At 31.7% G+C, this 18,267-nt stretch overlaps 1 protein-coding gene and 1 long non-coding RNA gene across 2 annotated transcripts; both read right to left on the bottom strand.

The window, feature by feature from the left end:
* Positions 1 to 552: 552 nt before the first annotated feature.
* On the bottom strand, positions 553 to 15,813 carry rswl (tRNA methyltransferase roswell). The gene is made up of 4 exons (XM_075310793.1): positions 15,220 to 15,813; positions 1,585 to 1,651; positions 1,163 to 1,529; positions 553 to 1,101 (listed from the first exon to the last, which is right to left on the bottom strand). The coding sequence occupies exons 1-4, from the start codon at positions 15,719 to 15,721 to the stop codon at positions 724 to 726; spliced, it is 1,314 nt and encodes a 437-aa protein (XP_075166908.1). The 5' UTR covers positions 15,722 to 15,813; the 3' UTR covers positions 553 to 723.
* A 703-nt stretch (positions 15,814 to 16,516) lies between these two features.
* LOC142239249 (uncharacterized) lies at positions 16,517 to 17,965 on the bottom strand. Its single transcript, XR_012722967.1, has 3 exons — positions 16,997 to 17,965; positions 16,856 to 16,931; positions 16,517 to 16,790 (listed from the first exon to the last, which is right to left on the bottom strand). It is a non-coding gene; the product is annotated as an uncharacterized LOC142239249 (long non-coding RNA).
* Between the last annotated feature and the right edge of the window lie 302 nt (positions 17,966 to 18,267).

Below are 18,267 nucleotides of genomic sequence, written 5' to 3'. Positions count from 1 at the left end.
GACCATGAGTCTATTGGTCGTCACTTATCTATTACGCAGCCCCCCGTTTGGACTATCAGTATTAGCGATACCCAATGGAGAAATCTTCGAACGGTGCAAATTACTACGTTGCGGATTGCCACTGGATGTCATTATAAAACAGCATCTGCAACATGAGGCCAAAATGGTATCGGTGAGGCAACACTGCACTCTGCCTGCGTTTGTAAAGTATCTTGCAGTGTGGCCTAATGCTATGAATTGTCGAAGGTAAGTAAAATATCGATAAATGTGGGATCGATACCATTAACAAGCTGCGGTATCGATTATATCTTCGGACATAACTTATAGTGCGGCCAATATCTGGAATATGTTTGACACGAGCACTGTCGTCCGGATAAACTTATAGTCTGGACGGTGCATAAAACAACAAAGACAAGAAAAAAGGGGTTGATTACAATGAATGAGAGAAAGAAAATAGCTGAAAAAAATTATTCAAACTTGTGATGACGTTATTCTGTAGTTGCAATTCGAAAATTTAAATTAACTGAACCTAATTAAAACAATCTAAAGAAATATCATTCGTAACGGATACAAGCATTTAATTAATAATTGAATGCTATTAATTCGTTTATTACTTCGATACGCTCATTAGTGTTCAGATATATATCCCAAAAAACTGTCATATTAAACATGTAACATTGTAGATAATCATCTATGAAAGTCATATGCATATTTATTAACTAATTACGAGCTTTGACGTACTTTCTTCTTTGAGCCCCACGATGACAATTTGAACGCATTTTTATGTGACCGTTTGGAAACATCATCCTCTGAATAATCGCTTTTCGATTTACCCACCATATAGGAAGCACGGCTGTTTAAAATGTTCCTAACCCTATCTGTTTCATTTTGGACATCATATAACTTTCTTCTCGGAACATGACTTAATGCAACTGTCCAATCTCCAGTTTTCTTTATATCTAACATAATTTTAATCATTTGATTTAAAGTCAATGACTTTCCGGAACCTGCTCCCCATTGTAAGTAGCGGTCCAGTGGTAAGCGTGCCATGCGTATCCCAAGCTTTTTGGCTTTCGCTAATGAAAGTGGTTCATTATTAACCTAGAAAAGGATATATGTTTATATATAAAGTTCGAGTTTAATTTTATGGTGCAATACTCACTGTGTCAACCATAGCGCCTATTATGTACACGTCATCGTGATTATACTGTATCAAGTCTTTTTGGCAGTGGGGAGTCAAATACACTAAATTCTTTTGCGGAAACAACTCAGTGAAGCATTTTTCATGAACATTCATTGGGAAATCAACATTTAACATAGTAGGTATATAACGTTGAAGGCTTTGCATACAAGGTGTCTTTAAGTTAACGTTGCAGTAATGTAAATCGAATGGATCGTCATGTAATCGGTTTTCTGCAAAACATAACATCAACTGCTTAGCTGCATTTTCCGCCTCTCGTTTCGTCATGTGTTGGTCATATGAACAATCTAGAACGATTTTTGGGGAGAACTGCATTGCCCTAATAAGTCTGTTATGTACTTGTATTAGTAAAATTGCAAATTAAGCACAAGATTTATAAGTACCTGTGATTCATCCAGTGATTTATTGTCGAATCGTAAATCCGCAAAAACATTGAAACGTGACCAAGTCCTATATTGTAAAAATTAGAATAAGGATTTGATGTGGAGTAATAACATTTCAAGGTATGTTGTTTGTCTGTAGCTTACTTCTTCAAAATTTCATTCAATATTCAAACATTTATTTTATCGTTTTATTTTTGCTCAATTTCTATAAAGTTTGAAACCTTTTTTAAATTATTTATTCAAATTATTAAAAAATATATATACAAAGTTTAGAAATTGCCAACTGAGTTCTAGAATTAAATTGGAAATTAAATTCAAGACTTGAACAACAATTATTCACACACATTTGAATGAAAGTAGTTGTTGGTACAATTCAGTTCAATCTATATTAGAGAGGCAAGATGACAAAAGAAAGTATAAAGCACATCAGAAAATCTGCTAAACACAAAAAATATGCTGAAAAATGTTGGTCATTTAAATGTTGAGAAACTTAGTTAAAGTTCACAATAGCCTAAAGTGCGGTTCGTATATCGGCCCAACAAAAACTAGGTAACCACATCTCATTACAATTGACATTACCAGGAGTAAAGCTGTCATTACACGTTGCATTACATTGCGGCGAGTTATAATGACTAACTTGTAATGACAAAAATAAATACTTCTCGGTAATTTCAGAATTGTTATTCTCAAATTTTTAGGCAGTTGTAGTTAACGAATTAATAATATAGAATAAATGATGGTACCATTAGGTATAACTATTAACATAATCGAGCACTTACATAAACAATCAAAAAGAATATGTAATGTAACGGTAATTCTGAAAATTTTTCCGTTAAGAAATTTTTATCACAAATATTTCATAATAATTGTGTTTAATGACATTATCATATTATGTTTTAAATAAATGCTTTCTTATACCTCATTCACATTACACTTCCAAAATGCGCTTAAACTAAATTTCAAATGCCATTTGCCTTATAAAAAAGAGACTTAAAATCCACTTTTAGTATATTTCGAACCTTATGTGAATTGGCTATTGGATATATTATAACGTAATTCACGAATCCAACTCCCTTAAACAACCTAGTTATTTCTATTTTAAGTGTGAAATTAATTTGCGTGTAATCTTATTTAGATTATTTATTAGATTTTTTGTTTATTTATACAATCTTCGTTTCTATTCAAGTAGTTCTCCTATTACAGCATCACTCGCCATATTTTGATCCATTGTAATCGGCGATAGAAATCAATATTTTCGAGATTTTGCCTGAGACAATAAGTGGCTATTTTACAAGCTTTGGTGTATCTAAGAATAAGTCATTACATATTAGGTGATTATATGCTTTAAATGCACTACTTATATGGGCGAAAGTATGCCTGGGGAGAAGTACTTTCCTTCTAGGACATTCGTATGTAAATGTAATCCGAAGCGATGCCAATTAATAAGTGGTTATTAATTTTTAAATAGGCTTACCTACAAGATTACCGGTTAATGAGAGTTTTTGCTGGGGGGTTTCAACATAATAGGTAATTCACCATGAAAGAACATTTTTTTTAGAAAATTTTAAGTAAAATATTTTACTGGTTGGAACATGGTACAATAAGTTAATACTACTTGTCAAATTGAGGTGGTCTCCCAACATCTCCAATTAAAAATTAAAAATTTGTGTTAAAATTGTTAAATGCCCAGAGTACGTCCAGCACTTAACACTTCCTGTCAATTTCAAGAATGGTCGGTCAACAGAAGGTACCCCCCTCAACACACCGGAAAATTAAGTAGTCTATTTCAATTTCAGAAAAATGTTCCCTGTGAATTAAATCATAAGTTCTTAAAAAATTGGAAATCCCAAAAATTTAATACATCAAAACGTCAAAAACTCTTCCCTGAAAATACCACGGAAATCGAATAATTTTTGTACAATTTTCAAAAAACTATATTGCGTCATTTGTTGGACGAAATGCCAAACTACACAGAAATACACCTAACGGTCCATACACACAAAAAATTTGTTTTTGATTTCAATCACGAAATTGGCGGATTCAATCATTTCTTTAATTGAAATGTCTTCAATCACGAAAATTATAGTATCAATCACCCATTTTGATTGAAAACCAACACGATTTGCAATTAATAATGTAATTGAATTTTGTCACGGAATCGATTAATTGTGTGATTGAATCAATTAAAAAAGTGATTGGTTTAGTTTTATTTGAAATAAAAGAAAATATGCGTTTCTTATAAAACATCTTCAATATTTTATTTTTCTGAATTATGCTATAGACTAAAGAATTTGGTTTTTGTTATTTGTGTGTGTTTGTACTGAAATAACTTAGACATACAATTATGATCAATAATAACTAAAGGGTTAAAAAATAAACTATATAAATCATTATCTTCCTTGTCATAATAACCATGTCAGCATGATTTCCAATAAATCAGCAGCCTGTAAACTAAATTAGTTTTTCTGAAAGAAAACTGAATAACTCGAATTTAATTTTGTTCAATTAAAAGTTTGTTTTTGTATCATCACTGATAATTACCTCCATATGCGGTGTTGCGTTTTTTGGTGTTTAGGTAAAGAAATGTGCGTGTAGTTTTTCAGCTATTGAGAATATTGTATTCACATTAGTTTTAAGTATTATTATGATTTTTTTCCTTTGCATTTGTAATTTCTTTAGCTTGTTGTACTTTTTTTTTCAAATCTATCAATGTATGGTCCAAGAGGGCTTAATTGATTAAATAAATGTTTGAATTGAATTGAAAAAAAGTTAACTTTGTTAAACATTACCTGCATAGGATATCAATCTCAATTTTTTGTTCCAGGTTTAAGATTTACATTCTTCTTTTGCAGTTGTAGTCGTTTAGCATAAAAAGATGTATTAAGGAGATCGGTAATTTAATTTTAGTAACAATTCCTTTCCAAAATCTCCACACATTGAAATCGTCTATTAAAATTTGAACCAATCAAAGACAAAAATAATGGCAAAGTAATGTAAAATTTGGTGTTATATTGATGATACTTTTCAAATTCTGGAAATAGAAAAAAATTATAAATGGAAAATACATATTTTTATTATTTTCGAATATTTTTCATATTTTTAAATCCAAAAGAAAGAACTTTTTTACCATTACATAATTCAGCTCATTAGTTTATATATCAGATATCAAATCTAGATGGCGGAAATATTTCCTGTATAGTACTATTAGACCATTCCAAGGCTTTTGATTGTGTGGACCATCGTATATTATGCAACAAACTGAAAAACCACTTTAATTTTTCAAACACTGCAACGGCTCTCATTTCAAGCTATCTTTGTGGTCGAAAGCAGTCTGTCGTAGTTGGGAATAACGTTTCTACACCTTTACCTGTTAACCAAGGTGTCCCACAAGGATCTATTCTGGGACCATTGTTATTTTGCTTATACATAAACGAATTACCAAATATACTTAAATACAGCAATATTCAGATTTATGCAGATGATGTCCAAATTTATTTGAGTTGCGCCAAGTCACAGCTGCAGCAAGGCATAATAAAACTGAACGCGGATTTAAACAGTATTTACAACTGGACCCTACGTAACAAACTCCACATAAACCCAACCAAATCAAAATTCATTCTTTTCTCTGGTCGTACACAGGAACTAGATTGTGAATATCCAGTAAGAATCGGAGGTCAATGCATTGAGCAAGTATTTAAAGCCAAAAATCTAGGTATTGTTCTAAACAATACTCTAACCTGGAAAGATCACATCGTTTCAGCGACTGGGAAAATTTTCGGCATGCTGAGAACACTATATAAAGTCCAATTTTACACTCCACAGAACATTAGAGTTTTACTGGCAAAATCTTATCTTTTACCAGTGCTTTTATATGGTTGCGAACTATTCTGCAAGTGCGATTCAAGAAGCAAATCACGTCTAGAGACTGCATTTAACGCCATAACAAGATATGTATATGGACTAAAAAGATTTGAAAGCTGCTCTCTTTTCTCAAAAAATTTATGCGGTGTTACATTTAACGATTTACTGAATATCAGAACTCTTTTACTTTTGCATAAACTGCTGTATAATCGAAAACCTGAAAATTTATACAATAAACTTACTATCGGAAGATCAAACAGAAGATTAACTATTATACCTATTCGACATCGTCTTTTGATATCTGAATGGCATTTTTTCTATAACGCAATACGTCTATGGAACTCCCTTCCACCAAACATACAATTTATCGGCAACGCAATATCATTCAAACGAGCTTTATACAATCATTTTTAATTTTTATTTTTATTATTATTTTAATACTTTTTTATTTTTTTTTTTAATATTTTTTTGTGGTTAACTAATATGCTGTTTCATCGTAACTGTTGTCATTATGTAACTTAATTAATTAATTTTATGTAACTATAGTCATAATTTAATAACCGAGACATTTAACAATATTTTAACTTTGTAAATCACATGCTGTAATTATAAGATTTAAAATCTTGTTGTATGTGAAACTACTCAATTAATAAATACTAAAATACTAAAAATACTAAATATATATTTTTTCAAACCTTTACCACGTGGACATTTGTTATTGCACACTTTATTTTTTTCAACCCTTTGCTATGATTTGTTGAAGTTGCGAAGTAGCGTTGGCATTAAATTGCACTTTTGTTTTACCTGCCTTCTTCAGTGTGTACCCAAGTAGAGAGTATATCTATCTGATATATAAACTAATGAGCTGAATTAGTAAAAAAAAAGTTCTTTCTTTTGGATTTAAAAATATGAAAAATATCCGAAAATAATAAAAATATGTATTTTTCATTTATATTTTTTCTATTTCCAAAATTTGCAAAGTATCATCAATATAACACCAAATATTACTTTGCTTTTCCATTACTTTTGTGTTTGATTGGTTCAAATTTTAATAGACGATTTCAATGTGTGGAAATTGTGCAAAGGAATTGTTACTAAATTAAATTACCGAGCTCCTTAATACTCCTTTTTATGCTAAAAGACTACAACTGCAAAAGAAGATTATAAATTTGCAACCTGGAACTAAGAATTGGACTTGATATTCTGTGCAGGCAATGTTTAACAAAATGTTTAACAATAAATTTATTTTTATTTTTTATTTTATTTATTCAGTCATCAATACAAAGGAAGCCAATAAATGCCTATTATACATGTATTGTAGTAAGAAATCTATGTGTAGAATATATGAAATAAAAGCTTAAAAACTAAAGTATTTCAGATTATTTATAATTTGGATTTGGATGGCCCCCAGTCACATGAAATTCATACAAGATATGTACAAAAAAAGTAATAGATAAATGATCCCATGATGCCAGCAAATCATAATAACTTTCAGAAAAAAACTAATTTAGCTTACAGGCTGCTGATTTATTGGAAATTTAGGCGCATCTACATATTAAAAGGAATATGCCGACATGGTTATTATGAAAAGGAAGATAATGATTTATATAGTTTATTTTTTCACCCTTTAGGTAGGTTAGGTTAGGTGGCAGCCCGATGTATCAGGCTCGCTTAGACTAGTCAGTCCACTGTGATACCACATTGGTTAACTTCTCTCACCCTTTAGTTGTTATTGATAGTAGTTGTATGTGTATGTTATGTTAGAACAAACACACACAAATGACAAGAACCAAATTTATTTGTCTATTGCATAATTTAAAAAATAATAAAATATTGAATATGTTTTATAAGAAACGCATATTTTCTTTTATTTGAAATAAAACTAATTACGATTTTGAGGTCGCAATATATAAATTTTTGATTGAAATTTATAGCCAATTTCAATTAATTATTTTATTGAACCAAATTAACAAACTAGAACAAATTAACATTTGATGAAACAAAAAAGTTATAATTATTGTGTTTACTTTCAGTAGCCTATAGGCGACTGATTTATTGGAAAATTAGGCGCATGCACATATTATAAGGAACATGCCGATATGGGTATTATGATAAGAAAACAGTTATCGTTAGTAGGAACACAATTAATATATTTATTTATTATGTCATAAACCAATACTTTTTTAATTGAATTGATTCCGTGGAACTCTGCTAAATTTTGAATGGAAAATCGTTTTTATTTCCAAATAAAATGGGTGATTAATACTATCATTTAAAATAATCTGAAAAATATTAACCCTAGCTCTGGAACCAATTTTTTCTACATTATCTGCCACTATTTACATATGTAAATATTTTGTTTGTTATTTTTAGCTTCGTAGCCACTTTTTTTCTTTGTTCGTCTTCTGATATTCGCTACATATTGTTCTTTTTTATATAATCTGCTAGGCATTATTGAAATCGGTTCAGAGTTAGATATGGCTCCCATATAAATACTTCGCCCGATATACACCCATATTTAATTTAGTTGGCCGCTGATTCGATAACACAACACAAAAAATCACTTATCCCAGCCGAAAGTACTCAAGTGCGAAAACAGAAGAAAATGAAAAAAAAAACTATAGACTCATAAAAAACTAACGGCAACCAAACTACCAAAATACAGAAAATACTTTTCTACTCTCATCGAGTACTTTCGGCTGGGATAAATGATTTTTTGTTTCGAGTCAAAAAATTTTACAATGCGTCACTGTAAGCCTTTAAACGTGAGAGGTTTTTTTTTTGTGCGTTTTTAAAGTGGTGATTTTTAGTGTGGAAGGCAAAGATCGCCAGAGCAGCTGAAGTCGTTTCCCATTGATTGAAAGCATTAGGAATGGCTCAAAAGCAAAGCTAAGATAAAACAAATAATTAGATCTAATATGTATTAGATCTAATTGTTAGATCTAATGTATTAGCATTTTACGATTCAAAGCTACCACTTATATTGGCTGTAGATGCCAGTTCATACGGAGTGGGTGCAGTTTTAAGTCATTCATATTAAGACGGGTCTGAAAGGCCCATTCAAACATTTACTAAAACTCAGCAAAAATATAGCCAGATATACAAGGAAGCCTACGCTATCGTATTTGGTATTCGAAAATTTCACCAATAGTTATATGGTAGAAAATTTACTTTGGTGACGGACAACAAGCCATTAGCGGAAATATTTTCTCCTAGTAAGGGGCTGCCAATACTAACAGCGAGTTGAATGCAGCACTACGCTATTTTCTTATCGCCGTTTAATTACAATATTCAAATAAAAAAATCAAAGGAAAACCTGAATGCGGATGCGTTGTTGCGATTACCCGTGGATAGCAAACATACATAGCCCAATTCTGAATAACAACTTTCTGGGAATTTCTTCCCTATTCCCTTTTCCGTATTCTAAACAAAATCTTCCCGAGGAATTTTTCTCTTTTCCCTTATTCTAAACCAACTTCAAAAATGGGAATTTTTTCCCTTGGGGAAAAATTGGTATTACAAATGACAATAAAAAGGGTAAAACGTTGACATTTTTTGGGAATAATTCCCCCAAAAAATCAAGGGAGTTTTAACCAAAATGCATCATTTCTCTGTAATTTCAGGTCAATACCCACAAATTAAAAGCAAAAAAATAAAAGAGTAGTTGCATGCATCAGGATGGGATGCATTCAACTACCGAGTCCTCATCTCATGGTCAAAGATCTGTACATATTTTAAAAATTCTTTTAAATTTGAGAATAAAGGCTTTACAATTAATATAGGTGATAGTTCCTTCAAAGAGCGATAATGCGGACATTATTATATTCAGGCAACTCAAGTGGGTTAGTGGAATCGCGTGCTTTCTTCTTTCTATCCTTTGGACATTGCTACTATCATAAACACGACCCTAAAGGGTTTTCACGTTTTTCGCTTTTAACTCAACTATTCAATACAATTTCAATTCCAAATTTGTATTGAAATAAAACAGTTGAAGTAAAACAGCTGTCTTCAAATACTCTAAATTCCCAGCAAAAACTAGGTAACCATAACTCATTACAATTTGCATTACCAGAAGTAAAACTCTCATTACACGTTGCATTACATTGCGATGAGTTATAGTGACTAACTTATAATGACAATAATAACTACTTCCCAGTAATTTGTGATGATTATTCTCAAAAAATAATGCAGTTGATCGATAACGGCTTAATAAAATATTGAGATTTTACATAAAAAATTAAAACCAATATTTAATCTAACGTCTAAAATGTTTTCCAAGTTTTTCATAATAATGGTGCTTTAAATGAATATAGGTATATTTTAAGCAATTCACGAATTTAAATAAACTGAAAGAAAATATTGTTAGGCCAAAGTTTTGTTGCGAGTTTTGCTTTGCATAAAAGACGCATAACATTTTTTGCCTTGTCCAAAGTAGATAAACTGTTTAATAAAGTTGCTTTACCCTTACAATTAGGTGATTCGACTTAAAATGGGTATTTATCCGTGAAAAGCAATTTTGTTGTATTAAGATCAACTTGGCTTTAATAATTCTAAAAAACTCGTCAAAATTAATGAAATTGTATTTAAATTTGTTGACTTTTGGTTTCTAGCAAAGCTAAACAGGATTAAAGAATAGGAGTTGTCTTCTAATACTTTATTTTAAAGTCGTTTTTACTTAAAGAGTTATCTTTAAAGAGTCTTAAAGAGTTATCATTAAAAGTTTTCGAAAGGGCTCTGATAGCACATGAAAAAAAAAATTGAAAAAATCGAAAAAGTTCAAATTCGTCTCCTGGTATCTCTTCAATTCCCGGTTTCTTTGTCTCGGAATCAGTACCAACATAATTAATGTAAAGACAAAATCTTTAGAACCGGACAAGCTTTTTTTTCTGCGAAGAGAACTATGTTTTATATTATTCAAAAAATATAAAAGTATTTATTTTCGAGATTAAATGATTACATATTGGGTGATCATATGCTCTTTATACACTACTTATTTCATGGCCGAAGGTATGCCTGGGGTGAAGTACTTTCCTCCTAGGACATGCGTATGTAAATGTAATCCGGAGCGATGCCAATTAATAAGTAGTTATTACTTTTTAAATAGGCTTACCTACAAGATTACCGGGTAATAAGAGTTTTTGCTGGGTTGTTTCTCCCTTGTTATTCCTTTCCCATACTGTTGAGAATAGGAGGATTTTATTCCCGGGGAAAATGAATTCCCAGGGAACACATTCCCCAGGGAATATTCATAATTGGGCTAACAATGGTAAAAGTAGATATAATTGAGATGACCACCATAAAGAGTTTGCCAGATACAGAAACGGAGAACGATTCTAGTGTTCGTACTTTATTACGTACCACAGGTGGCTCCAAATTGGATGGACAATTGGGTTTCGGAGTATATTCTAATGATCTGGAACTTCGAATAGCGAAAAGATTACCTAATCACTGTAGTGTTTTTCAGGCTGAAATATTAGTTCCAAAAAATGTGGGCATTAATATATACTCAGACAGTCAACCTGCAATAAAATCCTTGGACTCTGTGTTCCTCAACTCGAAAACGGCCATCGACTGCCGCAAATCTCTCAATGAGATGGCTGAGCAGTACAATATTCACCTAATATGTGTGCCTGACCATAGGAACATACCGGGGAACTGCGAAGCGTATGAGTTGGCAAGGCTAGGGACTACCTTACATATTCCAGGGGAACTAGAATCTGTTAGTATGCCCCTGGCTACCTGCAAGCTCATGCTGCGTGAGAAGGCTGTTATTATGGCAAATGTTCGATGGGAAAATTGCAAGGGCTGTAACGACACCAAGCAAATATGGCCCCATTTAAACTTAAACCGCACACTAGATATGCTAGTGTTCTCGAGACGTCAGATATCAATCCTGATATCTGCTATAACGGGTCGCTGCCTGATAGGCGATTTTGCAAAAAACTATAGACACGAAGTATAATGACTATTGTATGAGCTGTCATGATGCGGAGGAAAAGGAATCAATTAAACACCTCTTGTGTGAGTGTCCTACATTTTGTGTAAAGCGCAAGCATCTTTTAGGAGCATATAGCTTCAGATTACTGGCGGATCTGGAAAACGCTAACTTAAGCAGTCTGCTAATGTTTTTGGAACAATCTGGTTGGTTCAACAAAGAAAAATAATCAAGAAGGTTCAGCGGTTAAAACTAGAAGTGCCCATATGTAATAGGTAATTTTAGTTAATGTGGTACCACAATGGACTGAACAGTCTAAGTGAGCCTGAATCTTAATCAGGCTGCCACTTTAACCTAACCTAACCATCTCAAAGTGTGCCGAGTTTAATTTAAATCGGTTCAGATTTAGGTATAGCCCCCATATAAAAGTACATTTGCAGAAATGCATTATTTTACCTGAGTTAGTGACGTTTAGTGAATGTTTTTGGCGCATTTGGCTAAACACGGGTCTAAATATAATACATCGTTGGAAAGGTATTTGAGTGAACTTTATTCCTATGCAATTGAAAAAAAAAAAACAAAAATTACGAAAATTTGAAGTTTTTGGGGACGGAACAGTTTTTTGGGAATTAAAAATATGAATTGAAACCTTAATAACTTTTGAACTAATTGTGATATCATTATGATTTTTATTGATTTTTGCAGGGAAAATTGTTGTAAGAAATATTGCTGAATATACCATTCCCAAAATTGGTATCAAAAATGCCCAAAGTTGGGACATATGTCGAAAAAACGTTATTTTTTGAAATTTGCATATTTTTCAGCTGTTTACTGTTAGGATCTTGAAACATTTTACAGTTACCCAGCAAAAACTAGGTAACCACATCTCATTACAATTGACATTACCTGGAGTAAATCTGTCATTACACGTTGCATTACATTGCGGTGAGTTATAATCACTAACTTGTAATGACAACAATAAATACTTCTCGGTAATTTTCGAATTTTTATTCTCATATTTTTGGGCTGTTGTAGTTAATATAATTATTCACATAATCGAGCACTTACATAAAAAATCAAAAAGAATATGTAATGTAACGGTAATTCTGAAGATTCTTCCGTTAAGAATTTTTTATCACAAATATTTCATAATAATTGTGTTTAATGACATTATCATATTATGTTTTAAATAAATGCTTTCTTATACACACAAAATAATATTATAATTTTTGAGCTAACAATGAATTTTTGTTACAGAAAATTTTTAAGTTCAACAAAATTTTTGTTGATATAACAAAATGTTTGTTGATATAACAAAACTAGTTGCTAAAGTGACTAAAATCGTAATTGTATTTACAAATTACGTTGTTAGCTCAAATTTAAACATAATTTTAATTGTATTGACAATCAAATTAATTGATATTTTTTGTGTGTACCTCATTGACATTACACTTCCAAAATGCGCTTAAACTAAATTTCAAATGCCATTTGCCTTATAAAAAAAGAGACTTAAAATCCACTTTTAGTAGATTTCGAACCTTATGTGAATTGGCTATTGGATATATTGTATCGTAATTCACGAATCCAACTACCTTAAACAACCTACATTTATTTCTATTTTAAGTGTGAAATTAATTTGAGTGTAATTTCATATAGATTATTTATTAGAATTTTTGTTTATTTATACAATATTCGTTTCTGTTCAAGTAGTTCTCCTATTACAGCATCACTCGCCATATTTTGATCCATTGTAATCGGCGATAGAAATCAATATTTTCGAGATTTGGTTGCCTGAGACAATAAGTGGCTATTTTGCAAGCTTTGGTGTATCTACGAATAAGTCATTACATATTATGTGATTATATGCTTTAAATGCACTACTTATTTTATGGCCGAAAGTATGCCTGGAGAGAAGTACTTTCCTCCTAGGACATGCGTATGTAAATGTAATCCGAAGCGATGCCAAATAATAAGTGGTTATTAATTTTTAAATAGGCTTACCTACAAGATTACCGGGTAATGAGAGTTTTTGCTGGGTAGTTAGTGGACGTATAGGGCTTTTTGGACAAGAGATCGGCTTATGCGCTTTACATACTATCAGTTATTCCGGACGACATTGCTCGTGTCGAACATATCCCATATATTGTGCACATTATAAGTTAAGTCCGAAGACATAATCGATACTGCTGCATGTTTATGGGATCGATAACACATTTACCGATTATTTAGTCATCGCCGACAAGTCGTATCGATCCGACACACTGTAAGATTCTTTACAAACACCGACATCCCGTCCGGAATAACTGATAGTCTGTAAAGCGCATTAGCAATCGGTGCTTTGCCAAATGAGAATTTTTGAAACAAAAATTTTTTTTTTGAAAAAATTACGATTTTGGGAGGAGAAGAACTCATATACTACTTGACCAAAATAACCGATAAAAGCTTAAAACGTATCCGTATTTGGTGTTCTATAAGAAACAAACAAAAAAATTACGACAGAAAAAATGTAGGTGCCTTTTTCGAAAAAATTGGTCAAAATTCTGTATTTTTTGAAATTCTAATTTGTGGAGTTTATAATTTTTAATCTAAAGCATATAGCTACACAATTTTTTCTTCTTGATTTCGAAGAATTTTGTAGGGATTTCAATTAATAAAACAAGGATCGGCCCAAAAACGGACCCTGTATGTTCAAAATACTGACAACACTATGCTAACATTTTGCAAAAAAATAAATTGTGGGGCCCATATCTCGTAACCTATAATATATTCGTACACGCTCGCGAAATTTGAAGGGTTTTACAAGTTCTATCCAGCAAAGACAAAATCATCGAAAACCTTTCAAAATTGCGGAATAGACAGCTAAAACAAAATTTCATATCCCCGAGGTGACTAACTTTCAACGCCTACATGTCAGCCCGTGGACCCGCTAGGGATCCACAAATTTGCAACTTTAGAGGAAAACACCTCAGCTTTCATACAAAGAAAAATGTATGTTCATATCCGTTTAAAAGTTGCAGAATTATCTCCAAAAAAACGATTTGGAACAACTGTACAACGGGCAGATCACCTGCAATTCTTATGTTTGGAAGGCAAATTCACTCTGGACTGGATTTAATTGTGCCGAAAAACGATATAAGCCCAGATCGTTCCGAACCAAAAAGAAAATTTACTGAAGGCGAGAAAGTGATGGTTCGAGATTACCTAAGTGATAATAAATGGAGGTCCGGTGTGGTTACCCAAAAGATTGGAGAAGTGCATTACGAGGTTGAACTGGATGATCACCGTGTTTGGAGGAAACACATTTTTCAATTAAAAATGTATTGAAAGGTGATAAATGCATATTTAAAATTATTTTTAATGAGGCGCGTTTCGCAGGATCTATTCATACTTGGAAAGCTGATTTCGAATGAACCTAGTATCTCCTGTTCCGTATTGTACTTTTTTAAAACATTCGAATTTGAATATATAAATAATATTAAAGCTCCCGGTTCTATTCTCGGCTAAGATCTCTGATGAAAATTTCAAATTCGAATTTGTCTTTACATACTTCCCCGCGAACCACAATTGCCTTAATATTATAGGACGACTCCTGCTATAGATTATGCAACTGCGAAATTTCAAATTGTTGGTTGTGTAGCAACTACAATGCATTGTTGTCGAATTTCGTCCAAACATATCTAGGAATCATCCCAAACCACATTTAATATAAAATTAAAGAAAAATGTGTTTCGTATCGTCCATCCTGATCAAATTCTTCATATATTTTGAATTGCGACATTCGAAATGTTTTTTCATTGCGAGCTTCTTAGATGAATTCATGGATTTAATATTATATTTACCATATATAATGTGATCGTTTTTTTCTCTCTCTTCCCGTAATTTCTCTAAACGGTCTTGAGTCTCGACAGCTTTTATTTCTTTTTTTCGGAGTTTTGCTTGTTTCTTCATTTCAACTTGCCATAGAAATCCGTAATATTTCATTCGAGCAGACTTTGAAGGCAATTTCAGAACATGCTCCCAATGGTAGTCCTTAAAAAAATCCAGAGAGGGAACTCTACGCCCCTCTTGGCTTGCAATGTCTACTTCCAGTTGCAGAACTTTTAAGCGACGACTACTTTCATCCATTTGATTTGTGGTATCCATATTTGACACACAATCATTGCCTGCTGAAACAGGACTTTTTTGTGCAAATGGATTTTTTCTACACTTGTTTACAATAGCCTCATCAGTTTCGTCCGAACTTTTTAGAGTTGCTAGATTGCGAAAAGTGAATCTATATTGGATAGTCCGTCTACTCCAAAAAGAAAATCCCGCTGCATTAAAGATGCATCTTAACACCATATTAATTTAATTCAATAAAGTGGACTAATTAAAAAAATATATAACTGGAGCAACAATATGTAACACTTAGGGTTGCCAATAAATAAATAGATAGTAGGCAGATGATGAATGCATGAAGATAGCGACGTCGCTAATATTCGATAAAAGAGTAGTAAAAACACACAGTGTGACCCACAGAATGCAAAAACAGAACTAAATGATGCGCCGTCCAGATTATAAAGGTCTAGCCCAATAAACACAAACGTTTGAAAAATGCTAAATTTCAACAATTTTTCAAACATTTTTTCAAAGGATTAGTATAATATACACGTTGAGATATTGTTGAGAAAATTGCTTTCTCAACAAAAAACAGACATTACCCTCAACAGTAAAATTCAACACATTAGCAATAATTTCTCAAGTGTTATTCTCAAATTGAAATGCATCGCTACTCAATAATATCTCAAACAATTTTCGATGCGAGTCAAATTAAAAACTAAAATCGTTGTAAATACTTTTGAACCAAAATTTGTATGAATGATATCCCCACCTCAAATTGAAAGTCAAAGACAAAATTCTATGAATTTTGTAAAATGTTCGTCAAAATAAAATATATAATAATACACTACACTACATAATACACTGCAATACCAATTGAAAAATAATAATCGTATTAAACATATCAACAAATAAAAGCAAAACAACAAACAATAAAACTCTAAATATCTTAAACATTTAAACACTTTTGCATTGATAATTCGATTTCCTGTTGGTTTCATAAAACAGGATTAAATAATTATTAATATGCGAAATTAGAACGTGCTGGACCGGGTGTTAAAATTGATTTCCAGCAGAAGGAATTCACAAAATATCAATTTTAAACTGATAATAGGATGTAAATTAAACTGACGATGTGATGCACATTTTCATCTAGAAGTTGTTGATTTTAACAATTTGTTGTTTTTAACAATTTTAATTGGTTGCACTTTGAAATGTTTCTGGAAACTTTTTCTTGTCGATAAGCCACTCATTTTTCATTGGTCAGCTTCTTAATGTTTGCAAGAATGTAGCACCCAAAGATTTTAGTTTTCTGCAAAGAGATTTAAATTTAGTGACTTCTCTAAAGTGTTAATTTAATTTTTCATATAGACTTACCAATTATTATAAACTAATTGAAGCAGTTCAAGTCAACTGTCCAACATTTTTTCATCGGTCAGCTTTTTAATGTTTTCTGCAAAGAGATATACATTTAGTGACTTCTTTAAAGTTCTATTTCAATTTTTTAATTTCACTTACCTATTATTATAAACTATTTGGAGTAAATTCAGTTATTTGTCTAAAATTTTCCAATTTTTTTATTTCTTCCAATTGACCACGAACTTCGTTGCACAAATAAGTATTGAAAACGACGTGGTTTTTTCGTTGCATTTTAGCGTAGTGTTTAGTCAAAGTTTTCTCATATTATCTTCAACACCTTTTCAAAGTTTTCATCAACATTTTGGCAAATTGGAAGTGATTCGCAACAATTTGAAGATGTATTGAAGATGAGCTGTTTCAAGTCAAGTTGAATTTATGTTGAAAATTATATTTAACCTCAAACTGAAAAGTTGTTGCATTTGAAAAACGCTCATCCTGTGTTTATTCCCAATAAAAAGGTGTTGAAGATAATATCCCAATAAACACAAATGTTTGAAAAATGCTAAATTTAAACAATTTTTCAAACATTTTTTCAAAGGATTAGGGTAAGAATTAGGTAATAGGATGTAAATTAAACTGACGATGTGATGCACATTTTCATCCAGAAGTTGATGATTTCAACAATTTCTTGTTTTTAACAATTTTAATTGGTTGCACTTGTAATGTTTCTGCAAACTTTTTCTTGTCGATAAGCCACTCATTTTTCATTGGTCAGCTTCTTAATGTTTGCAAGAATGTGGCATCCAAAGATTTTAGTTTTCTGCAAAGAGATTTAGATTTAGTGACTTCTCTAAAGGCCGGTACTCTGTTCGGTTTTCGCGTTGAAACTCCATACAAAACCAAAAAATGCGAAAAACTAGCGAAATTTTTTCCATTTGTGATACTTTGTTTTTTTTCGAGTTGAAAAACTGACGTAAATCGATCAGTCAGTATTTTCATAACATGGCGCCATTTGCAATGTGAATTAAGAAATAATTTATTTATTAAACTGATTTTGGTGAATTTATAATGCAAAAGTGGATCGGATTATTATTTAAAAATGTAATCTGATCGATTGAGAAAACAAAGTATAACATGGAGTTGTATTTCCGTAATAAACTAGCAACCAACATCTAGCCGCTTGTAGAACATAAATAATGTATAAAGGCCGGTACTATGTTCATTCTTGCGAAAAATTTTTATGGAAACCATTATCACTATATTTTCGCGATTACTTTTCCTGAAATAATCAAAATTATAAATGAAAACAAACATATTCCCGTAAAGTCATGCCGAAATCTATAGGAACAAGAAATTGCGCATCAATTGAGTTAATTTATCTGCTTTATATTGCATTGTTTTAGTAAAGTAACCGCGAAAATGTCAACTCG

The sequence above is a fragment of the Haematobia irritans genome, chromosome 5 (assembly GCF_050003625.1).
Source record: "Haematobia irritans isolate KBUSLIRL chromosome 5, ASM5000362v1, whole genome shotgun sequence".
Lineage (NCBI taxonomy): Eukaryota > Metazoa > Arthropoda > Insecta > Diptera > Muscidae > Haematobia > Haematobia irritans.
Note: the sequence above shows the minus strand (reverse complement) of the source record. Positions and strands in the feature narration are given on the sequence as shown.

Bases quoted from the DNA above. Each gene is read 5' to 3' on its own strand.
- rswl (XM_075310793.1), bottom strand. From the start codon at position 15,721: ATGGTGTTAAGATGCATCTTTAATGCAGCGGGATTTTCTTTTTGGAGT. The intron at 1,530-1,584 runs GTACTTATAAAT...AGTACATAACAG, and splicing joins AATCACTGGATGAATCACAG to ACTTATTAGGGCAATGCAGT. The intron at 1,102-1,162 runs GTGAGTATTGCA...ATCCTTTTCTAG, and splicing joins TAGGCGCTATGGTTGACACA to GTTAATAATGAACCACTTTC.